This window comes from Hyla sarda, chromosome 6 (genome assembly GCF_029499605.1).
Source record: "Hyla sarda isolate aHylSar1 chromosome 6, aHylSar1.hap1, whole genome shotgun sequence".
NCBI lineage: Eukaryota > Metazoa > Chordata > Amphibia > Anura > Hylidae > Hyla > Hyla sarda.
In genome coordinates this window covers 74,290,140-74,315,246 of record NC_079194.1, presented here as the reverse complement: position 1 = coordinate 74,315,246, position 25,107 = coordinate 74,290,140, and the positions used below count along the sequence as shown (strand labels likewise).

General features: G+C 45.0%; 1 protein-coding gene and 2 non-coding genes across 4 annotated transcripts; all 3 read right to left on the bottom strand.

Annotated features, from left to right (window-relative positions):
• Window positions 1-956: 956 nt before the first annotated feature.
• On the bottom strand, window positions 957-25,099 carry GNL3 (G protein nucleolar 3). 2 transcript variants are annotated; one of them, XM_056524163.1, is made up of 15 exons: window positions 24,957-25,099; window positions 15,396-15,454; window positions 15,147-15,287; window positions 13,174-13,284; window positions 12,982-13,059; window positions 12,017-12,149; window positions 11,715-11,818; window positions 10,950-11,088; window positions 10,444-10,531; window positions 10,037-10,211; window positions 8,713-8,855; window positions 8,500-8,630; window positions 4,252-4,415; window positions 3,364-3,397; window positions 957-1,190 (listed from the first exon to the last, which is right to left on the bottom strand). In XM_056524163.1, the coding sequence occupies exons 1-15, from the start codon at window positions 24,967-24,969 to the stop codon at window positions 1,099-1,101; spliced, it is 1,605 nt and encodes a 534-aa protein (XP_056380138.1). In that variant the 5' UTR covers window positions 24,970-25,099; the 3' UTR covers window positions 957-1,098. The 2 variants fall into 2 exon arrangements, with proteins under 2 accessions (XP_056380138.1, XP_056380137.1); XM_056524162.1 differs by having other exon boundaries at window positions 12,982-13,062; window positions 24,957-25,098.
• LOC130277837 (small nucleolar RNA SNORD19) lies at window positions 10,603-10,674 on the bottom strand. The gene has a single exon (XR_008845600.1). It is a non-coding gene; the product is annotated as a small nucleolar RNA SNORD19 (small nucleolar RNA).
• On the bottom strand, window positions 11,889-11,963 carry LOC130277838 (small nucleolar RNA SNORD19). Its single transcript, XR_008845601.1, has one exon. It is a non-coding gene; the product is annotated as a small nucleolar RNA SNORD19 (small nucleolar RNA).
• Window positions 25,100-25,107: the final 8 nt, after the last annotated feature.

Below are 25,107 nucleotides of genomic sequence, written 5' to 3'. Positions count from 1 at the left end.
AGAGCTTAATATAAATCGGCAGAGAAAGCAGAGAATCCCCAAACCCAGGTGTGTAAACCTTGTAGTCCTTGTAGCCAGGTGCTTCAACTAAGCCAATAAATTAGCAAAGATTTGTAGCATTCTGTTTTCACTTAGTCATTATGGGGTTCTGAGGAAAACTTTTTTTTCTTTTAAACACAAACAGCAAATTATACAACATAAAAAGTGAAAAAAAAAAAAAAAAAAGGACAGGTCTTAAAAAAAATATAAAATAAAAATAAACTTTCTGAATGTACTGCATCACACTGCATATTTCCATAGACAAAAGCTACATAATGAACAGATTAACAGAATCCACATAGCAAAATGCCAACTTGGTCACCTTAATCTACATTTATCAACAATTATAGGTTTAAAAGGGGTACTCCCCTCCACCCCCCCAGACATCTTATCCCCTAGGGGATCTGCTAGGGGATAAGATTTCTGACTGTGGGGGTCCCAACGCAATCTTGGCTGTGGCACCCCAGACATCCGATGCACGGAGCGAACTTCCCTTGGTGCCAGATGACTGGCGATGCATCCCGGAGGCTCGTTACATCACACCCATGGCCACTCAATGCACGTCTATGGGAGGGGGCATGACGGCCTTCACACCCCCTCCCAAAGACATGCATTGAGGGGGCATGGCTGTGACCTCACGAGCCTCCAGCACTATACCAGTCGCCCTAAATGAACACCTTTGGACAGGGGGTAAGATGTCTAGGGGCGAGTATCCCTTTAACACTGTCATCCAAGGGTTTGGCCTTTGCCAAGACTTGGTAAGAGTGTAATGGTCTCCCCCCTCCCTTTATTTCAATATTGCTGTTGATGTCCCATTAAATGGGCACTGTCGTCCAAAAAATCGCCACTAAACTGTTACTTTAAGAGTCCAGCCTATGAATTTATATCGATAGGTCAAAAAACGCACTCAGTGTGGATTCAGAATATTTATTACACAAGTGATATTCTCCACATACCACACTTGCAAAAACAAACGTACATAATGAATAGAGATTCACAGAATCCACATAAAACGTCATTCTATATACAGTGACTATTGTCCGAGCGACCATTGGCGTTTTAGTTAAAATCGGCATTAAAGTCATAATCATCATTCTCTGCTTCAGCTGGTTTATCAAAGCTGACCGACTTCACCGTTTTCTCCTTCGATTCTAAAAGGAATAAGAAAAAGTGTTCATAGCAAGTAATAAGTAAAATTGCCCAAAATACACACACACTTTTTTTTCCCCTTTCAGGTAAATGTCATTAATGACATTTTCTACCAGCCCTGCCTTTAAGGCTGGATCTACAATCACAAAAAATAAATCATATGCTGTGTATCCTATAATGCACATTTTACTGCAGATTTCACTCCTGCTATATTGAGGTGAAAATATCTGACTAATCCACAGCTAAATAAGCGGCACCATTCATGTTCCACATAGACTCTGCAGTATGTAAATGAGATTTGTCATCCACTTGCCCGCCACTCTAATCTACTATAGATCTTACCTGTGAGGTCAGCAGGTAAAATCTGCAGCAATGCTGTGTCATGATGACCTAGCCTAAAGTCTGCTAAAGAACAAGGTCTTCGGTTATCACACTCTATGGCAGCATGTCCCAACCCATGTGTGCCCCCAGCTATGTGTGCCCCCAGCTGTTGCAAAAAAAAAAAAACTTTGGCTGTCTGGACATGCTGGGAGTTGTAGTTTTGCAAAAGGTGGAGGCACAATGGTTGAGAAACATTGTCGGTAGATAAATGTTCCGACTCAGGAGTTTTCTGTACTTCCAACTCAGACTCCCCTGTATTAATATGCGAATGTATGTTATACATTCCTTGAAGGAAAGAAAGGTAACATACCTGTCATTACCACAGGACTACTGGCTGGGAAGCCAACAGTCTACTGTATTGAACAGTTGTGTGTGCTGATCTGCGGCAGTGGGAGGATCAAGGAAGGGGCATTTATTATAAAACATGATTTCCCTAGAAGAATCCCATAGTCATGTTTAAAGTTTAAAGGGGTACTCCGCCCCTAGACATCTTATCCCCGGGGTCCCGCCGCTGCGGCACCGCGCTTTCATTACTACACAGAGCGAGTTCGGGGGACGAATACAGAGCGATACAGTGGATGGAGCAGCGTAATGTCATAGCTCCGCCCCTCGTGGCATCACGGCCCACCCCCTTAATGCAAGTCTATGGCAGGGGGCGTGAAGACCGCCACGCCTCCTCCCATTGACTTGTACTGAGGGGGCTGGCCGTGACATCACGAGGGGCAGAGCCATGACAAAACGGTGCTCCAAACCCTGTATCGCCCGTCATTACGCACAGAGCGAACTCGCTCTGTGCAGTAATGATAGCGCAGTGCCGCAGCGGCAATCCCGGGGGACCCGCAGCGGGACCCCGGCGATCTGACATCTTATCCCCTATCCTTTGGATAGGGTATAAGATGTCTAGGTGCGGAGTACCCCTTTAAGCTAACAATCGAGTTTACAAGTTTTTATAGCCTTAACTGAATGGCAGCAGTTTTTCCAAAGGTTTACAGCTTCAGTCTTGAACTATTGACCCTTCATTCCCTTCACTGCCTCTAGTCCTGCAAAAAACATTTCCTTAACCCCTTATCAGTGAGAGGCTAGGTTACCCATGGGTTCCCTGTAACAGCAGAACACAACACTATGGAAAGTATAAGTATTGCCGCTCCCAATTGTGCGTTGTGTGCTATATAGTGAAGCACATGAAAAGCATGCTTCTTCACGGTCACTTAACGTGTTCGTTTTGCGGTTACGTGAGGCACTGCATGCATTGGTCTTTATTCTTAAAGTAGAGAAGTCATTAATTATAACCTTTTTTTTAAAAAAATTTTTATTCATTCCAATCTAAATTTAGTAGGAGTTTGTGCATTGTTTGCCGACTCCAGGAACCCAAAATTTTGTCCGACTCCACAGCCCTGTATATGGGTTCGGAATACAGATCCATAAATAGCCCTTAAGACAGCACTTTTGTGGGCCAACATAAATTACATTAACAGAGAATGCCTCTTAAATGGTATGTGATTGCTACGGGCCCTGTCACAAGCAACAGAGTGTGTGGACCAGGTGTAGAACCCTGGCAGCCCTCAGTTGTCCACTCACTCTATTGCCTGAGAAAAGGCCCTTTGCCCAAAATGTTGCATATGCATAAAAGCACCTAAAGTTGACCTGCAAGAAAATCTGCAAAAATACATAGCCACTTGAAATGAATATATTTTGAGCACTTTTTGCACCATAACTCAACAACAGTGTGCCATCTCTCTATTTATGACTGTTCCGGAAAATGTATGAACAGAATTCCTTAGGTTTGTTGCATACCTGACTTTTCTTCTTCTGCATCTGGCATCTCATTCTGTAAAATATAATAGTAAAATAAAACTTTATAATAAATAAAAAATTATACACACACACAAACATATGTATATTGTAATAAGCACAATATTAGGTGTTAACTGGAAATATTAAATTGTTAAGTGTGATGTGATGACCAAAGCATTTGTAAAACATGTTTGACATATCATCCAGATCACACCAAAGCTTAGTCCCGAGACCTGCTGCGATAGTCCTGAGAACTGACACTGTTAATGTAAGAAGCCAAAAAGTCAAGTGACTTTTTGGTAAATCGTTGGCTTTTGCCAGGTCTTATGAGAGCTGAAAGGAACCAAACAGCAGCAGAGTCAAAGAACAGAGCAAGGGTGGGGGTTACAATCACAAAAGCAACCCTGGTCTATGATGTAGCCTGCTGATAAGGTTGAGAGCTAAAGTAAGGGGGGGGCTGGCTTACATTTCATCGGACAGCACAGACTAAATAGCGAACACAAGCATTTTCTAAAGAAACTGCTACCATAGAACTTCATGGTTGGTCAGAGAGAAAAGGGAAAGCCTTTTACATGTGGCCTCCCAGCAGAACTGTGCATACACAGTCCAGGATTTAACCTGCACATAGCACAAGCTAAGCCCCACCCCACTTTCTATGTTCTGTCTCAATGTCTCCACTGCTAAAGACAAAACTCCCCTATCAACTGGCAGTGTCCAGCAGTTTGCCGGGAAAGGAGACACCTAGAGGCCCAGCCTTCGGCCATCTGGGCGTTGTAGTTTTGCAAAAGCTGGAGGAACACATGGGAAACCATGGTCTATAAAGTGTGTTTTAAAAATATGGAACTTTCTATTTCAGAATGCTAGTTTTATTTTTATTTTTTTACTTGCCTTTTCATCTTTGTTGACATCTTCCTCCTCTTCCATCTCCTCCTCCTCCTCCTGGTCAGAGAGCACTTGATCCTCCACTTTGATTTCATTTACATCAAGGATTCCATTGGTTATTTGAGAATAATGAAAAGAGATACTGCTGGAGGGAGTTGGGTTTCTAACAGCTAAAGAATAAAAAACCCACAAACAGGTTCATCACCAGAAGTTTATTAAGCAGATCAGATCCTAATAATTCTATTTAAATGATCAATTCTCAGTACCACATGATACTCTTAATATTGTGTACTAGTTAAATGATCTTCTTTCAAATTTCTTACAGTGTGTACCCGGCTTTGTTTTGATAATTGTGACAAATTATGATAGAAGTAATGAAAAGGAGATTTTTTTTCTTTTTGTACTCACCGTAAAATCTCTCGTAGCCTTCACTGGGGGGGGGGGGGGGGGTTACCGAGATAATGGGTATTGTGCTGCTGTCCACTAGGAGGTTGACACTAGGCAAAAAAAAAAAAAAAACTAGGAAGGGAGAACCCAAGAGTACGCGGCATAGCCATGAGAGCGACAAGGTGCACTGTGCCTGTAAAGCCAGACTGGGCAACCAGGACAAGCGGCAGGCCCTCTACCCCGAGACCCTACTATCCGTGCCCCTCCTACTCCGGAGGGAGAAGGAGGAACGCAAATAGACCGGAGGGAAGGAGCAGAGCCATCCGGAACCCCAGAGCCATCACCCAGAGAAACAGAGGATCCCAGATCCAGGAAGAAATGGAGGGACCCTGGGAGTCCCAAACCAAGAGGCAGAGAAACTCAAGCGAGAGTGAACACTCCAGCTGACGAGCACCTAGGTTGGGGCAGGACATGGAATGGCGAACAAAAGACTGCCTTTGCAGAGAAATGGCGGAGAAGAGTGGGAACAGAACCCCGCCAAGACCAGAAACATGAACCCACAACAGAACGGTGGAAGCATCAGGAATAACCACCAGAGCGCAAGGCATGGTAAGGCCATCCGGAAGAGAGCCCAAGGCAAGGAGAGCCTCAAAAGGTAAAGTACAGAGGGACCAGATAAACTCTTGGGCTGCCAGGAAGGAGTGACCTACCCAAGGGGAGAATAGTGGCCAAAAGAAAAAAGGCATCGCTACCCCTGAGGTCACTGGGCCACCCAGCACTCACAGACCGAAGAGACTAGGGGTATAGACCAGGCCGATCAAGCAGGGGACTTCAATGGTCGGAACTGACTGGATGACAGAGAGAGTATGAGTAAGGCCTCTATGTAGGCTGAAACGCGCACCAGTAACTGCATATTACTATGGAATAAACTTGTTTTATACACTAGTTTTCCCGCTGTACATCCTCTTTCCACTGCCGGATGACCGAGAGAACAACAACCCAGAAGGACCGAGAGGAAGACCGAGGGGACCCAGCGAGATGTCAACCCAACCAAAGTAACAAGGCGAGGAAAAGAAGACATTACCAGAGCGCGGGAGGGTGCCCACCTAGACTGGCGGGCAAGCAAAGGACAATGGACACTCCAAAAATGGAGGAGTGACTTGCCACATCTGAGACTGGCAAGGTATCCCAGGGAGCCTAAAATGCACCCAGAACAGAAAGGCCTCAAGAGGGAGGCCTAGAGACACTAAGCCTGACAGGGAGAGAGAGGGAAGTGCAATGGGCTGGAGACGCCCGGGTATGGATCTGGCAAGAACCAACCGAACCCCACCCAGAGAAGAGGGGAGAAAACAGAAATTTCCCTGGCAGGACCAAAACGTGCCTTAGAGAGGGTCAATGTGAAAGCTAGGATGGAAACCGCTGCAACTAAGCCAATCCAGCAGAACTCGAGAGCAGGAGCGGAATAAAGATCGGAGGACAAAGGCTGCAAAAGCAAAGGCAGGAACCGTACAAGGGCCACACAATCCCTTAGAAGACAGGGGAAGTGCGAGGGCTGAACATCGATAGCAGACACCCAATAAGCTACCCCAAGCTGGTAGTGGAAGGGTTCAACGAGATGGCTGAATCAGCCACAGGCAGCATAGAAGACCGACAGCACTCTGCCTAGAAGAGGAGGAGAAATGCAAAGACTGCCCTTGAAATAGCAGAAACCTATGAAACTCCACCCAAACTCCAGGGGTGCAAGCCAAGAGGTATGAGCAACAACAGGCATCCCATAGTAGGCAATAGTAGTGCTTAGCCGGACCACTAATACACCCTTTCCATAGAAGACGGAGAAAATAGCTGGAGCAGAAAGCTTACCAAAGCGCGTCCCCTGGGGTAGGGAATGGAAACCCTGGACAAGCCAGAGCCAACTAAACCTTGAAATGAAGGTACCTCAGCAATGGCAGAGACACTGCAAACAACTCCACTCAAGGAGGGAAAAGAAACAGCTAGAGCAGGCTCCCCGCCACAGACCCTGTGCTGTGTAGGCTACAGCAGGAAACACATGAGCCACTGGCACAAGGAGGCCAATGATATCTCCCCCCCCCCCCCTCCAAGGGGTAAAAAAGGCGGATGCCATCACCAGAGTGCCGTAGGAATACGCAGGGTCACTCACTGGATCCCTCGTACTAGAAACCAATTCTACGGCAAACCAACGGGACATCACCCATGTAAGCGGATGCTGCTGCCATAGAAGGTCCCTTGCACCTGCAGGGACACAACGCTTGGTTGTCTCCCACCGGTAGCGGGGGTCCAGAATTTAGCCACAGAAAGCATGCTCCCATGGACGTCTGGGAAACCTGGGTGCATGGAAGGACACCCTTCTGACAACACCCACATTCTGCGGTGCACCAGGACTGCAGGCACGGACATAACATCCTCCATGGACCCTGCAGAGGGATTGATAACAAAAGTCAACTCTGACATAGCAGGGTACCGAAGATGCAACCACGGGTGCGGCAGATGTCGCCACCTCTATGGATGGTGTAGAGGATCCATGCTACATCAGTTAACTCTCACTCAAAGTGGAGTACTGGAATAGCAGCTATGGCAGACGACCCAACCTCTATGGATGGTGCAGCGGGGTCCATTGTACAGCGGTCAACTCTCATACACCATGGAGTACCGGAATAGCAGCTGCCCCAGACAGCTCGTCCTCCATTGGGCATTGGAGAGAACCCCAACCACCCGCGCACTCCATCTTCTCATACTCCCCCTTGAAGTCGTCAGTCAGCTAAATGCCACGCTGAATCACGCCAAGCTGCCATAGTGGGGAACCCGGACCCAGGATACTACCGCCAGGTACTGACCGTTGGCGAGAAGGTGTTTGCGGCCTATACTTTATGCACAGTGACCCTTTGTCGCATTTGGGAGATCAGGTAGCGCCAACCTAGAAAAATTATAAAAGGAAAAAAATGCTAACTAGACGTACCTAGCTAGAAAATGAAAAAAAGAAAAGACCAGGTGTGGAGAGAGCTCCAGACCTGTGTCTGCCTCCTACTGACACTAAGCTAAAACGGATTAGCTCAGTGTTTGTGGGCGGGTATATCCTGCTGGGAGGAGCAGACTTTTTTTTGCCTAGTGTCAGCGGCATAAAACCCATGGTCTCTGTGTCCCCCAATAAGGCAACCGAGAAAAAAAATACAAAACACTCTGCTAAGTGTTTAAAGGACATCTGCAGCAAAAAATACAACTTATCCACAGGATAGGAGATAAGTGTTTGATTGCGGGGGTCCGACCACTAGGACCCCCTGCGATTTCCTGCACGGGGCCACGGCTCTCCTGTGCAGGAGGCGTGCGGGCTGCAGCGTGCCGTCGCAGCCGACACGCCTCCTCCATGTAATGTTCGTGCCTCCCCACCTCTCCCACAGAACAGTATGGGGAGGGGGTGCAACGTTTGGGAGATCGCGGAGGGTTCCAGCGGTCGGACTCCCTGCGATCAGACAATTATCCCGTGGATAGGGGATAAGTTGTATTTTGCTGCAGATGTCCTTCATGTGATTTTCATCTTTCAACATATTATTCTATCACATGTAACAATATTGTCTGAAAATATTATATATATATATATATATATATATATATATATATATATATATATATATATATATATATATATATATTGTACAAAAAAAAAAAGAAAAAAGTGAATAAAAAAAAAGAAAGTATGCTCTGCATGGACGAGCCTTGTGCAATCCTAAAATACCATGTTACAACTTGTATGATCAACATCCACATGTAGGTTAAATGGGTACAGTTATTTCCACCAGAGTACCTCTTTACCTTAACTTTTTTTTTTCAATATTTTTATAAAAATGTAAATACCTTTAATATTCCTTCTATTTTCCTCTTCGATAATTTTACAGTTAACAGCTTTCTTCATTGCAGAGGTCAGCTTGTCATCAATGTGAGAGGTGAATGATGCAGGCGGCTGAGTATAATAGCAAAGTTTGGCTCTACGGAAACAAGTATTTTATTGTCAGACACTAAACCACCATGTATTCCTCTGGATAAGGTATATATTTTTTTTCGGCTTACCCCATCCAATCATTTAAGAAGAATTTTGCTGCTGCCTCCAGGTCGGCCAAACCTTTTTTCTTCAATAATCCTCTTTTATGAGCAAGCAGATCTAAAAATTCCAGAGGATTTCTGTAGTCTGGAACATTGTACCGCAACATAATCTATCAAAACACAATAAAATAATTTTTTTTTAAATTTAAATTCCACTAGAATTTGTAAATTCAAAACTGTCAATCATTTTTTAGGACATAAATACGGAGGAGTGTGCGATAGGTTAAAGCGGACGAGTCAGATACCAAAAAAAAAAAAAAAAAAAATGTTTTTTATTTTAAATATATCACTCAGTACCTAATCCTGACCATGTACATCTAATTTTTATGTGTCTAGCAACTTTATTTTTTATTTTATTACACTTTTAATTTAGCTCACCAGCCTGAATTCCTCTCAAATTGAGGGGGCGTGGCTGCACTGTGCAGGTCTCCGCCCCCTCCCTCAGTATGCTGTCTGCTCACATCTCCCCAAGCATTAGCAAAACTACAACTCCCAGCTTGTCTTCAATGACAGTAGCGGGACACAAGCTGATAGTGGGAGGATTTTTCCTCCAGCTATGAGCCCTGCACTCACAGCTGTCAATTAAGGAAGTGTGTCCATGACATAGGTGATGACTCATGGACACAGCAGGACTAGTATGTGTCCAGGCAGGGGGGAGGGCAGTTGTTTGACTGGCTTTTTTGGTATTAAATACTGAAAATGTTCTAATGAAATCAATTGCAAAACCTATTTGTTTTGCATGCTTTAAAACAAACTTTTTTTTGTATCTGACAGTGCTCATTTAAGGCAAAAAGTCACCATGTGCAATATTATAGCCTCCAATCCAAAGCTCCCAAGGTACCCAATTGCCTGGTCCCTTTTCAACACAGGAAATGACCACTCTGCTAAACTCATTTTATTTTTTATGTAAACTAACCAGACTCCCCTAAAATATGCAAAATAAGTGTGGACAGCCAAGATTAAAAAAACAAAAACCAAGAATACTAATCTAGCCAAATACCCTGTAACTGCAGTTCTGACTATGCCAGGTCCGCAGAGGTGACCCACCTCAGCCAGTGATTAAATTGGTTTTCCCAATCTAAGTTGGCCTCTTTTCAAAGGATAGGGGATAACATGCTGATCGAGTGGGTCCAACCGCTAGGGCACCACGTCATATCGAGTATGGGGCCCCCAGTCTTCTACTAGAAGGGAGCGGCGGAGGCAGGAACATCTTTGTATTCTAGCCCTTTCCTTTGCTCCCACATAAGATTTCTAGTAAGTTAGTAAGCTTCTGTACAGGATGACTGCCTACCTGCTGTTTATCACAATGCTTTAGAATCTTAGTGACACCGTCCATATGATTTTCTTCATCACTTAGAAAAGCACTTCTCATTAAGAGAGTCGCAGGTGGGTTATCAGGAGATACGACTAAGCCAGGACTGTCAATAATCTTGATTCGCCCATCAATGTTCACATCTTGCATTATCCTGAAAATACAGTAAGTCAGTTTGTAGCACCAGTGTGTTCCAGAAAGCAGATTAAACAAAAAACTGAATTTACAGAAGAATCAGCGTTGGATTGAATGGACGCTCCATGGGAATGTCAGCTCCAGTCCCTCATCATACACTATAATCCTCACAGCATGGCAGCAAACGTAGTTTCACAAGAGCTGGAGAGACACAGCTCAAGGACTACGCCGCTGAATGACATTGTTCTTACCTTGTTGTTCCTCTTACTGCACCCACATTGCAGACTCTGTATTGCTTCAATGTGTTAATTAAACTGCTCTTCCCTGCATTTGAAAATCCTATAGAAAGCAAAAAATTAATAAATTATATTTGGATAATCAATATAAAATCTAAGCAAAACCTACAGGATGTGCTGAAGGAGATCAGAGTTGGATCTGATAGTCATCAGAAACATCAGACTGTTGAGCTCTCCTCATATCTCCGCCATTCACATGTTCAGGATCTCTTTCATATAAATGAAATGTAAACTGGCCTGATTAATATTTAGCCGATAGATTTACATTCCAGACCAAATCTTGTAACAATATGCATTCAAACGTGTGTGTGTGGAGGTTGGGTGGTTATGGTGTTTAGTACCACACTAACTATTGTTCCGGACACAGCCACTATCTGAAGGTTACCCACAGAGTACTGACCCCGATACCCCTGTAAATACATCATATAGCATTACACAATTTGTAAAGCATGCACTCTTACCTATTAGGCCGACTTTAATAGTTTCAGTTTGCGGAGAGCACAAACTGCGAAGAATTTTTAGTAGAGAAGCCGCACCATAGGACAAAGTGCCTTTAGATATGTCAATGCAGTTAGGACCCCTCTTTTTTCCAACACCTGGCTTCAGCAGCATCATAAAAAGGAAACAAAAAGTTATTAAAAGATTGCTAGATATTTCAGTGGCCATAATAGTTCTTTTTACAGTAAAAGGCGCTAATTTCAGAGTTGGATCTTGAGCTCATCAAAGAGTCAGAATTGACAGCTCATCACACAGCGCATACTAAGAAAATATCATCTAAAAAAAAATCACGAATAGAGCCCCTATCTTTGGCTAAAACATAAAACAGCAGCTGAATAAAATTACTTTAACTAAAACAGTGCAGCCATTCATGAGCAATCTGTATTTTATCTTATATGCAAATGTCATTTTCTATGTAATAGAGTTGGTCTCCAGCCCTCTCAGCAATACTCAGACATTGGTCAAAAGTGAGGAGACCACCTCCATTGTTCACAAAGTTAAATTTGCATATAAGGAAAAATACAGATTTGCTCAGGAAGGGCTGGAGGTTTTTTTCCAGGTAAAGTGAATTTTTTATCAGTATCACCCGCACTATGAACCTGTATGTTCAGGGTAGTGTAAGAGATGGCACAGTCAGTTTTTCTTTGAGCTACTAATACAGACAATCTTGCTCCGATACGTATTTTTGTATGAACTCTGGTTTCTAGTCAGTTCTAGGATGTACTTACCAAATTTCTTTCTTGCACTTGTGTAGAACACTTGAAGGCAACTGTTGGAAGTTGATTGTTAAGAAACTGGAGCCACTTTTCAAGATTGTCTCTGGGTACTAAATCTGTGGGGGAAATAGAGAACAAGACATCTTATTAACATGGGAACAGTCTTTTTTTTCATTTTTTGCAGTGGACAGATATGAGATCAGAGTTGGATCTGAGAGTCCTCACTGTGAGATAAGACTTCATTAAGTTTCCTCATTTCTCAGCATCTGTCTATAACATAAGGCCAATACAGGAACATATAGTATAACATTTACCTATTTTGTTGAGCACAAGTAATAGTTTCTTATTGGGAGACTGAAGCACGGCCTGCTCTGCCTGCATACATCGGCTGCCCAAAGGATCTCTAGCATCCAATACTTCCAAGATTATGTCCGCTGCCTCAATCACCTATAGACAAAAACAGATCTGTATTTGTACATCTGTGGTCATTACATTGGGTATAAACCTAAAGACACTATTAAAGTCAGACTAGTGGTGGTGGCTCAACCAATGGATCCTGATTCCGGCGTACGCAAAAACATTCAACATGTTCAATGTCTCTGCGAAGTCCGCACAGAAATTAATTCTCTATTGAGACAGGCATTCCAGAGCTGCCCACACTTTGGAGACCTTTGTCTTAAATAAAGTAGCAGACAATGGGCCTCCGATGTCATGGTCGGTGAGCGTCCCTAATGTAGGGATAATCCCTTTAAAGGGGTTCTCCGGTGCTTACACCTCTTTTCCCCTATCCAAAGGATAGGGGATAAGATGCCTGATCGCAGGAGTCCCGCAGCTGGGCACCCCGGGATCTTGCACGCGGCACCCCGTTTGTAATCAGTCCCCGGAGCGTGTTCGCTCCGGGTCTGATTACAGGCGACCACTGGGCCGGCGGCGTGTGGCGTCACGCCTCCGCCCCTGTGTGACGCCACACGCCGCCGGCCCGGTGGTCGCCTGTAATCAGACCCGGAGCAAACACGCTCCGGGGACTGATTACAAACGGGGTGCCGCGTGCAAGATCCCGGGGGTGCCCAGTGGCGGGTCTCCCGCGATCAGGCATCTTATCCCCTATCCTTTGGATAGGGGAAAAGATGTGTAAGCACTGGAGAACCCCTTTAAATTACCAGCAAAATATAGAGAGGCTGTCTAGACCATTCTTAATCACTTTCCTCCATGACAATTCAGTGGTAAGCAGTCAGCTCTCCATTCCCCCTAGATTTTCATTAAATGTCAATATGCATACCTTGTTGACTTGTTCGCACATAGATCTGGTTGGGTTCTTCACAGCTGGCTTTTTTGGCTTTGCCACAACAGGTTTTTTCTTCTAGGAGTAAAAAGGACCCCACATTAAAGTAACAGTTGAGAAAAACACATGTATACATCAAGATGTAGGCAATAAAGACTACAGTGCTATGAAGAGAATGTACCAAGTTACCTTTACTTTCTGTTTTTTCTCATCCGGTTTCTCTTTTTTCTCTTCCAGTTTTCTTTTCTTTGCAACCTCCTTTTGTCTTTCAAGTTTCTGTTGATTTTTTAACTCCTCTCTCTGAAATAAAAAGGAATGCAGGTTATTTTGTGATCCATTGCCAGACAAGTTATAAAGTGTCTCCTCCCTAGAGGGCATATTTGTTGCAGAATATTCTGTGACTTTCCTATTCTTCTGAATGGGACTTAAAAAGGAGATGTCTGGCAAAAATTACACTGCTCAAAAAAAATAAAGGGAACACTGACATAACATCCTAGATCTTAATGAATGAACTAATCGTATGAAATACTTTCGTCTTTACATAGTTGAATGTGCTGACAACAAAATCACACAAAAATTATCAATGGAAATCAAATTTATCAACCCCTGGAGGTCTGGATATGAAGTCACACTCAAAAAGTGGAAAACCACACTACAGGCTGATATAGATTTGATGTAATGTAAAAAATGAGTCTAAGTAGTATGTGTGGCCTTCACGTGCCCGTATGACCTCCCTACAATGCCTGGGCATGCTCCTGATGAGGTGGTGGATGGTCTTCCTGAGGGATGTTCTCTCAGACCTGGACTAAAGCATCCGCCAACTCCTGGACAGTCTGTGGTGGATGGAGCAAGACATGATGTCCCAGATGTGCTCAATCGCATTCAGGTCTGGGGAACGGGTGGGCCAGTCCATAGCATCAATGTCTTCCTCTTGCAGGAACTGCTGACACACTCCAGCCACATGAGGTCTAGCATTGTCTTGCATTAGGAGGAACCCAGGACCAACCGCACCAGCATATGGTCTCACAAGGGGTCTGAGAATATCATCTCGGTACCTAATGACAGTCAGGCTACCTCTGGCAAGCACATGGAGGGATGTGCAGCGCCCCCCCCCCCAAAGAAATTCCACCCCACACCATTACTGACCCACTGCCAAACCGGTCATGCTGGAGGATGTTGCAGGTAGCAGAACGCTCTCCACAGCGTCTCCAGACTGTCACGTCTGTCACATGTGCTCAGTGCGAACCTTTCACTCTGAAGAGCATAGGGCACCAGTGGCGAATGTGCCAATCTTGGTGTTCTCTGGCAAGTGTCAAACATCCTGCACGGTGTTGGGCTGTAGCACAACCCCCACCTGTGGACGTCGGGCCTCATACCACCCTCATGGAGTCTGTTTCTGACCGTTTGAGTGGACACATGCACATTTGTGGCCTGCTGGAGGTCATTTTGCAGGGCTCTGGCAGTGCTCCTCCTTGCACAAAGGCGGAGTTAGCCGTCCTGCTGCTGGGTTGGTGCCCTCCTCCATGTCTCCTGATGTACTGGCCTGTCTCCTGGTAACGCCTCCATGCTCTGGACACTATGCTGACAGATACAGCAAACCTTCTTGCCACAGCTCGTATTGATGTGCCATCCTGGATGAGCTGCACTACCTGAGCCACTTGTGTAGGTGGTAGACTCCGTCTCATGCTACCACTAGAGTGAAAGCACCGCCAGCATTCAAAAGTGACCAAAACATCGGCCAGGAAGCATAGGAACTGAGAAGTGGTCTGTGGTCACCACCTGCAGAACCACTCCTTTATTAGGGGTGTCTTGCTTATTGCCTATAATTTCCACCTGTTGTCTGTTCCATTTGCACAACAGCATGTGAAATTGATTGTAAATCAGTGTTACTTCCTGAGTGGACAGTGTGATTTCACAGAAGCGTGATTGACTTGGAGTTACATTGTGTTGTTTAAGTGTTCCCTTTACTTTTTGAGCAGTGGGGGGGGGGGGGGGGGGGGGAGGTCTGACACCACTGGGGCCCCTTGCAATCACCAGGACAGGACCCAGTGCTCAGTGAAGAGTGCGTGCTGCAGCTGGCATGCGCTCCATTATCTCCTATGAGAGCACTGAAACGACCTGAGTACAGCTCTCGGACATCATCAGAATTAGAAAGCACTTACCCTTTGCTTTCTTTGCTCTGCTTCCCGCAAGATATCTTCCTTGAAGGGCGCATTATTTGGAATGCTGATGTCTCTCTTCGGCTTCCTATTTATACCTTTTTTCTTTGCTTCTTTTCTGACTTTCCGCTTGTGTTCCCTGACCTTATAAAAGAAGAATCTCATTAAATACAGATTGCAGTCCTGGAAGTATATCACCAGTAACCTCCCGAATCAGTCATCATACAATACCATACAACTAGTACCACTTACCTTTTTTTGGATTTTAAAACGTTTGCTGCATGACATGCGCTTACTAGCTTTCTTTAACTCTGGAAAAAAAAAAAAAGGGAAAAAATAATTAAATTAGGAAAATATTAGTCAGTCCCAACTAGGGCTGGGCGGTATACCGGTTCATACCGAAATTTTTGTGCTGCACGATATGAGTAACCCATACCGCAATACCGGTTTGGCCCCTCCTTCTCGGGAATGAATTAATTATCAGCCCGGCGCTGCGCTTTCCCCACATCGGGGAACTAATCATATGTGACTACCCCCCCAATTAATTATTAGCCTAGCGCTGTCCCTATCGGGGTACTACTTACATGTCACCCGCATGCGCTGCATTCCTCATCCTTTTTGTTACGACCGCAGGCGCTGACACTCTATACCAGTGGTCTCCAACCTGCGGACCTCCAGATGTTGCAAAACTACAACTCTCAGCATGCCCGGACAGCCGTTGGCTGTCCGGGCATGCTGGGAGTTGTAGTTTTGCAACATCTGGGAGTCGGCAGGTTGAAGACCACTGCTCTATACTGTGCGGTATCCCTATGCCCGGGCTGCAAAAAACAAAACAAAATAAACTTTAACTCCCCTCCCGTTGGTCCGGTACCGGCCTCACTTGTTTCCTGGGGACAGAAACCTCGGACAGCCGTCAGCCCATCACCAGCCACAGCGATGTTCCGCCTCGGCCGGTGATAGGCTGAGCCCACTGTCATGTAAGAAGCCGGCTCCTTACATGACAGTGCGCTCAGCCTATCACCGGCCGAGGCGGAACATCGCTGCGGCCTTGTGATAGGCTGACGGCTCTCCGACGTGCCCGTCCCCAGCGTAAGGCCGACGTAGGAACGTGGGTTAAAGTTCATTTTGTTTACCATTTGCAGCCCGGGCATAGGGATACCGCACAGTATAGAGAGTGTCAGCGCTGGCGGCCGCAACAAACAGGATGAGGAGGTCAGCGCTTGTGATATGCGAGTATTTACCCCGATGGGGATGTGGGCTGATAATATTGGGGGGGGGGCTAGGAAATACAGTTATATACAGTGGAACTGACAAAAATAACGTGATACACACATTTGGTCACACGGCCCAGCCCTAGTCCCAACCACAATAAATCCCCATAACATGTAGACATGTGCTTAGGATTTTCATTTCACAGCAGGTTGTAGTTGAGTTTTGTAGAGCCTGAGTGCTAGGCCCCCCGCGATCTCCTGCACGGCCCCCGGCAGTTTGTCGGACACGGCCATCAACCCGCGCAGGAAGCCGCAGCCAGCACAATCCCTCCATGTATCTCTATTGGGTACATGGAGGGGGCGTGTCAGCCAGCACTCCATGATGGGGTCAGCACGCCCCCTTCCAGCAGACTACACAACTCCTTTGGGTAGTGGTTTGGTGCCGATGCGTCAGACTTATCAAAAGGTCTCAGCATTTGATAACTTTGTTGCAAAATAAACCTTGTTTTGCGGCTTTTTGCCTTTGAGTGGAAATTGAATGTTTGGCCCCTTTTACCTTTTTTTCAACATTTGTTAGGTACAAAAAAATATATAAAAGGATGCAGTAGTGATGGAAAAAACATGTATTAACCAAATGTATCTTTTTTATAACCACATTTTTAGTAATTTTTAAACAGTGATACATTTACTTGTGCGGGCAGGGCACTAGAAATGTAGCCGACAAAAAAAACCATAAAAATAAATTACATTTGCATGTGTGTTTCACTTTTTTTTTTATATTTTTTAAGTAGTACTACTACTCCCAGCATGGACCACTGCCATGATGGGAGTAGTAGTTCCTGTGCTAAGACATCGCCCCGGGGGTCCCTTCTGGCACCCGATGCGATCATTCCATAAATAAAATAATTAAAATCATTATGCGACAAAATTGATGAAAAAACACCATTTTGTAAATTTTGGGGGCTTCTGTTTCTACACATTAAAAATGACACCATCTTTATTCTGTAGGTTCATACGATTAAAATGATACCCTACTTATATAGGTTTGATTTTGTCGTACTTCTGGAAAAAATCACAAGTACATGCAGGAACATTTATACGTTAAAAATTTCATCTTCTGACCCCTGTAACTTTTTTATTGATCTGTATTGATCGAACCTTTTGATCGCTTTTTATTCATTTTTTTCATGATCTAAAGAGTGACCAAAAAATAAGCTATTTAGGACTTTGGCATTTTTTTGCGCGTACATCATTGATCGTGCGGTTTAATTAACAATATGTTTTTATAGTTTGGACATTTATGCACGCAGCGATACCACATTTTTTGTATGGAATTTGGGAAAAGGGGGGGCGATTTAAACTTTTAATAAGGTCCTGCCAAGCTTTATCATTCAGAGCGCAGGTGCCGCCGCAGCAGGTGAGGAAAGCCCTCCGGCTACCTCAGAAGTGGATCGCTGCTCCTCGATCGCACTGCGGGCACGAGTCAGGAGCCTGCGCCATGCAATGGTTGTCGTCTCAGGACCAGCCGGCTCATCCTTCATCGGCAACCGGTTAATAGACACCTGTTGCGATCTTAATGCAGGTATTACAGGTCCCAGCATGGAGCCCCGGGTGTCACTCCTGACACTTGCTGTGATCCTCCTGTATAATGTATAGACGCGACCGGCCGCTCTTCTATGGTCCCCTGCACTGACGTATCTTAATTTTGTAAATTTTTAAGGTAGTACTACTACTCCCAGCATGGAACACACTGTTCCATTATGGGAGTAGTAGAACCTGTACTAAATGACAGAGCCCCGGGTGTCACTTCTGACACCCGTCACGATCCTTCTGTATAATTTATAGATGCGGGCGGCGGGGGGGGGGGGGGAAAGTGGAAACTAAGCCTTACTGTCAATGACTGCAATTTCCTTAAGTGAAGGCTTTTTCGCCTGTGGCATCTAATTTTTCAAGTGTAGGCTTTGTGTGACTACGCGCCCAGACGGACCACTTTAAAGGGGTAGTACTCCACTGGAAAACATTTTTTTCTAAATCAACTGGTGCCAGAAAGTTAAACGGATTTGTAAATTACTTCATTTAAAAATATTTATCCTTCCAGTACTTAGCAGTTATATGCTCCACAGGAAGTTCTTTTCATTCTTAATTTCCTTTCTGTCAGACCACAGTGCTCTCTGCTGACACTTCTGTCCATTTTAGGAACTGTCCAGAGCAGAAGCAAATCCCCACTGCAAACCTCTCCTGTTCTGGACAGTTTCGGATATGGACAAAGGTGTCAGCAGAGAGCACTGTGGTCAGACAGAAACATTCAAAAAGAAGACAACTTCCTGTGGAGCATCTAACTGCTAAGTACTTTGAGGATAAATATTTTTAAATAGAAGTAATTAACAAATCTGTTTAAGGCTGGGTTCACACTTCGTTTTTCAACTATGGTTCCCGCATACGTTTTCATTAGTGAAAACGTATTGAACGGTATTGAAAACGGTTAACATAGGCAAAGCATTGCAAACCGTATGCACTGATGCCTACGGTTGCGTACGGTTTGCTTGCAATACGTTTTTAAAACAGTACTCCAAACCGTGTTCAACCACGGTTTTGACTCCAGTTTTAAAACCCTATTGCAACCGTATACTTTTTTTTTTTTTTTTTAACATGGACGTCAATGGGAAAAGCACATGTATACGGTTCCATACGGCAAAACCGGATGCGTTTTTTCTCTGCACATGCGCATTTGCATCCTAAAGTCCCCACCAAAGACCCCTCCCATTAAAAATGGACAGAATTTTTAAAAACATATGTTTTTTTTTTAAATAAAAACGGACGGAACAGTATGCACTTTTAAAAACAGTATACTGTTTATAAACGCATACGGTTTACTTTTTCCCATACTGTTCCATCCGTTTTATTTCCCATACGGTTTTTGATAGAAAACGTATACGGGAACCGTAGTTGAAAAAGGTAGTGTGAACCCAGCCTAACTTTCTGGCACCAGTTGATTAAAAAAAACAAAAAACAAAAAAAAAAACACACGTTTTCCAGTGGAGTACCCCTTTAATGGTTCTTTTTTTTTTTCCCCAATGCTATTAAATCCAGATTGTGTAAACCATCTGTTACACCCAGAAGTGGACACTTGTCTTCATACTAAAAGGGGGTTACTTTGTGGGATCCCTATATTGCAGTGGTCTTCAACTTGCGGACCTCCAGATGCTGCAAAACTACAACTCCCAGCATGCCCGGACAGCCAACGGCTGTCTGGGCATGCTGGGAGTTGTAGTTTTGCAACATCTGGAGGTCCGCAGGTTGAAGACCACTGCTATATTGGAAGAAAATCACTACAGACATTTACATGGTACAATGCAAATGCTCCTGTGATTTATTTATTTATTACTATATTCCTAAAGGGAGCCCGGCAGCTCCAGACACCACTGCACAGCTCATAGGACAGTGTCTCACAATCAGGACGCCTCCTGCAACAGCTGAAGGCACCCTTGTTGGGAAACCCTGTGTTACGGTATAAAGGCAAATGGTGTCAAGTAGAGATGAGCGAACTTACAGTAAATTCGATTCATCACGAACTTCTCGGCTCGGCAGTTGATGACTTTTCCTGCATAAATTAGTTCAGCTTTCAGGTGCTCCCGTGGGCTGGAAAAGGTGGATACAGTCCTAGGAGACTCTTTCCTAGGACAGTATCCAGCTTTTCCAGCTCACCAAAGCACCTGAACTAATTTATGCAGGATAAGTCATCAACTGCCGAGCCGAGAAGGTCGTGACGAATCGAATTTACTGTAAGTTCGCTCATCTCTAGTGTCAAGGAGACCTGTACATTTAAGAAAGATTTGAAAGGATAATAGGGATATTTATTTTTGGATCTTTTAGAACTACTACTACCCCCCCATTTCATGTGACTACCCGTGTTTACACTACAAGCCCCTATATATTTATGGAGGATTAGATGCAGATCTGATTCATCTTGTCCTAAAATGTGCTGAGGTAGTATCTGACTTTAAACACCTCATTTGGGGGGCGCTCTAGGGCAAGAACACTCTGGAATGCTATAAAAACATAATGAAAAGAAATTTGTAGTATTACAGCAGTACCCTAAAATACCTTTAAAATAAAAAAAGTTGATGGGAAAAAAATAAAAAAAATACAAGCCCCAGCATGACTTATTGACTACAACAACCTTAGCAAGGGCCTGTGACAGCATAAGGCAGTGGTCTCCAGACTGTTTACCTCCAGCTGTTGCAAAACTACAACTCCTGGCATTCTGGGAGTTGTAGTTTTGGAACAGTTTGATGTCCACAGCTTTAAAGTGTTTTTTTATTTTATTCCCCCCCCCCCCCATCTCCAGCCAGAGGCTCCACAACGTGAATGTGACCCTATTTAAGATTATTTAACCCCTTAAGGACACATGACGTTCTCATACGTCTCCATTTCCAAGTCCTTAAGGACACATGACGTATGAGAACGTCATGTGTTTTACCGGCCCCCCGCAACCATCTGGAGCGGAGCCGGTCCCCGATGCCTGCTGAAATCGTTCAGCAGGCATCGGGGCATATCGCCCAGGGGGGTCATTATGACCCCCCATGTCGGCGATGGCCGCAGATCGCTGGACAATTCAGTCCAGCGATCTGCGGCGGATTCCGGGTCAATCGGGTCTCCAGTGACCCGGTATTATTGGCTGATCGGGGCCGTCAGAGACGGCCCCGATCAGCCAGAGCCAGCAGGGGTGAGGTGGCACTGGTGCCACCTCACAATCGCCCTGATTCGTCGGCCGGATTACCGGCCGACCAATCAGGGCGCCTGCTGCGGGTGTCAGTCCCGCAACCCACTCCGCCCCTCTTCCGGAGGACGTGAGCGGGTGCGGGACGTGCACCCCGGGTGCTGGGGACCCCGATCCCCGGCGCCCCTGTTGGGATCGGGGCCCCAGGAGCAGCGGCGGCGGCGGAGACGACGAGGGACTGACCTGTGCGGCGAGGATCGTTGGAGGTGAGTGACAGCCTCCTGCTGTTGCTTAGCAACAGCTCCCAGCATGCAAAAAGGGCATGCTGGGAGCTGTAGTTATGCAACAGCAGGAGGCAGACCACCACAACTCCCAGCATGCCCTTATGGGCATGCTGGGACTTGTAGTTTTGCAACAGCTGGAGGCACATTCTTTCTATGGAAAAGTGTACCTTCAGCTGTTGTGTAACTACAACTCCCAGCTTGCACAATCAGCTAAAGTGCATGCTGGGAGTTGTAGTGGTGCATCTGGTGGTTGCATAACTACAACTCCCAGCATGCCCGTTGGCTGTCGGTGACTGCTGAGAGTTGTAGTTTTGCAACAGCTGAAGGCACACTGAGTTAAGTAGTAAACCAGTGTGTCTCCACCTGTTGCATAACTACAATCCCCAGCATCCCCAGCCAAAGTAGTATGCCTCCAGCTGTTGCATAACTACAACACCCAGCATGCCCTTCCGCTGTCCGTACATGCTGGGGGTTGTAGCTTTTGCAACAGCTGAAGGCACACTGGTTGCAAAACACTGAGTTTGTTACCAAACTCGGTGTTTCACAACCAGTGTGCCTCCAGCTGTTGCAAAACTACAACTCCCAGCATGCACTGATAGACCGTACATGCTGGGAGTTGTAGTTTTGCAACAGCTGGATGTCCCCCCCCGCCCCAATGTGAACGTACAGGGTACACTCACATGGGCGGAGGATTACATTAAGTATCCGGCTGCAAGTTTGAGCTGCGTCAAATTTTCTGCCGTAGCTCAAACTGCCAGCGAGAAACTACTGTGAACCCCCCACCCGTGCGACTGTACCCTAAAAACACTACACTACACTAACACAAAATAAAATAAAAAGTAAAAAACACTACATATACACATACCCCTATACAACCCCCCTCCCCAATAAAAATGAAAAACGTCTGGTAAGCCACTGTTTCCAAAACGGAGCCTCCAGCTGTTGCAAAACAACTACTCCCAGTATTGCCAGATAGCCGTTGACTGTCCAGGCATGCTGGGAGTTTTACAACAGCTGGAGGCACCCTGTTTGGGAATCACTGGCGTAGAATACCCCTATGTCCACCCCTATGCAAGTCCCTAATTTAGGCCTCAAATGCGCATGGCGCTCTCACTTTGGAGCCCTGTCGTATTTCAAGGCAACAGTTTAGGGCCACATATGGGGTATCGCCGTACTCGGGAGAAATTGGGCTTCAAATTTTGGGGGGTATTTTCTGCTCATACCCTTTTAAAAAATGTAAAATTTTTGGTAAAACAAGCATTTTAGGTAAAAAAAATATATATTTTTTTACATATGCAAAAGTCGTGAAACACCTGTAGGGTATTAAGGTTCACATTACCCCTTGTTACGTTCCCCGAGGGGTCTAGTTTCCAAAATGGTATGCCATGTGTTTTTTTTGCTGTTCTGGCACCATAGGGGCTTCCTAAATGCGGCATGCCCCCAGAGCAAAATTTGCTTTCAAAAAGCCAAATGTGACTCCTTCTCTTCTGAGACCTGTAGTGCGCCAGTAGAGCACTTTTCACCCCCATGCGAGGTGTTTTCTGTATCGGGAGAAATTGGGCTTCAAATTTTGGGGGGTATTTTCTGCTATTACCCTTTTTAAAAATGTAAAATTTTTGGGAAACCAAGCATTTTAGGTAAAAAAAATATATATTTTTTTTACATATGCAAAAGTCGTGAATCACCTGTAGGGTATTAAGGTTCACTTTACCCCTTGTTACGTTCCCTGAGGGGTCTAGTTTCCAAAATGGTATGCCATGTGTTTTTTTTTGCTGTCCTGGCACCATAGGGGCTTCCTAAATGCGGCATGCCCCCCAAAAACCATTTGTCGCTCCTTCCCTTCTGAGCCCTCTACTGCGCCCGCCGAACAATTAACATAGACATATGAGGTATGTGCTTACTCGAGAGAAATTGGGTTTCAAATACAAGTAAAAAATTTTTCCTTTTTATCCCTTGCAAAAATTCAAAAATTGGGTCTACAAGAACATGCGAGTGTAAAAAATGAAGATTTAGAATTTTCTCCTTCACTTTGCTGCTATTCCTGTGAAACACCTAAAGGGTTAATACACTTACTGAATGTTTTTTTGAATACTTTAGGGGGTGTAGTTTTTATAATGGGGTCTTTTATGGGGTATTTCTAATATGAAGACCCTTCAAATCCACTTCAAAACTGAACTGGTCCCTGAAAAATAGTGAGTTTGAAAATTTTGTGAAAAATTTCAAAATTGCTACTGAACTTTGAAGCCCTCTGGTGTCTTCCAAAAGTAAAAACTCATAAATTTTATGATGCAAACATAAAGTAGACATATTGTATATGTGAACCCCAAAAAAATATATTTTGAATATCCATTTTCCTTACAAGCAGAGAGCTTCAAAGTTAGAAAAATGCAAAATTTTCATTTTTTTCATCAAATTTTGGGATTTTTCACCAAGAAAGGATGCAAGTTACCATAAAATTTTACCACTAAGTTAAAGTAGAATATGTCACGAAAAAACAATCTCGGAATCAGAATGATAACTAAAAGCATTCCAGAGTTATTAATGGTTAAAGTGACAGTGGTCAGAATTGCAAAAAACGCTCCGGTCCTTAAGGTATAAAATGGCCTGGTCCTTAAGGGGTTAAACTTTTTACAAAGCTTTAGGAATATGCATCCAGGAACACACACACAGGCTGTCAGGGCATGCCTGGAGTTGTAGTTTTGCAATAGTTCGAGAAAAATAAAAAAAAAAGGCAGAAGGGTGATTTTCTATGCTGGTGTTTTTCACCCAGGGCGCCTTCAGCTGTTGCACAACTACAACTCCCAGCATGACTGGACAGCCGAAGGCTGTCCAGGCATGCTGGGAGTTGTAGTTGTGCAACAGCTGGAGGCACCCTGATTGGAAACCACTTTTCTATTACGCTGTCAGCACATGCTGGGGGTTTTAGTGTTGCAACAGCTGGAGGCACCCTGGTTGGAAACCACCTTTCTATTAAGCTGTCAGCACATGCTGGGGGTTTTAGTGTTGCAACAGCTGGAGGCACCCTGGTTGGAAACCACCTTTCTATTAAGCTGTCAGCACATGCTGGGGGTTTTAGTGTTGCAACAGCTGGAGGCACCCTGGTTGGAAACCACCTTTCTATTAAGCTGTCAGCACATGCTGGGGGTTTTAGTGTTGCAACAGCTGGAGGCACCCTGGTTGGAAACCACCTTTCTATTAAGCTGTCAGCACATGCTGGGGGTTTTAGTGTTGCAACAGCTGGAGGCACCCTGGTTGGAAACCACCTTTCTATTAAGCTGTCAGCACATGCTGGGGGTTTTAGTGTTGCAACAGCTGGAGGCACCCTGGTTGGAAACCACCTTTCTATTAAGCTGTCAGCACATGCTGGGGGTTTTAGTGTTGCAACAGCTGGAGGCACCCTGGTTGGAAACCACCTTTCTATTAAGCTGTCAGCACATGCTGGGAGTTTTAGTTTGGCAGAGGCTGGTGTTCAAGACACGTGTCAGGGCATGATGGGAGTTATAATCTAGCATCAGACGGACACAAGGGATGGGGAGTGTAGTCATAGACTGTGAAGGGATTAGAGCGCCTCCCTCGCACACACAGGTCGGTCACTTACTAGGACGCTTCATGGCTCCGACCTCGTCTCGTCCTCACCACGTGTGAAAAAGACCCAGAAAACCCACGACCAGCTACATCACATCCGGCTCCCGGATATGGAATACGCGCGCACGTACAGTTTGTGAGGCGGAGCCGAACAATACAAACCA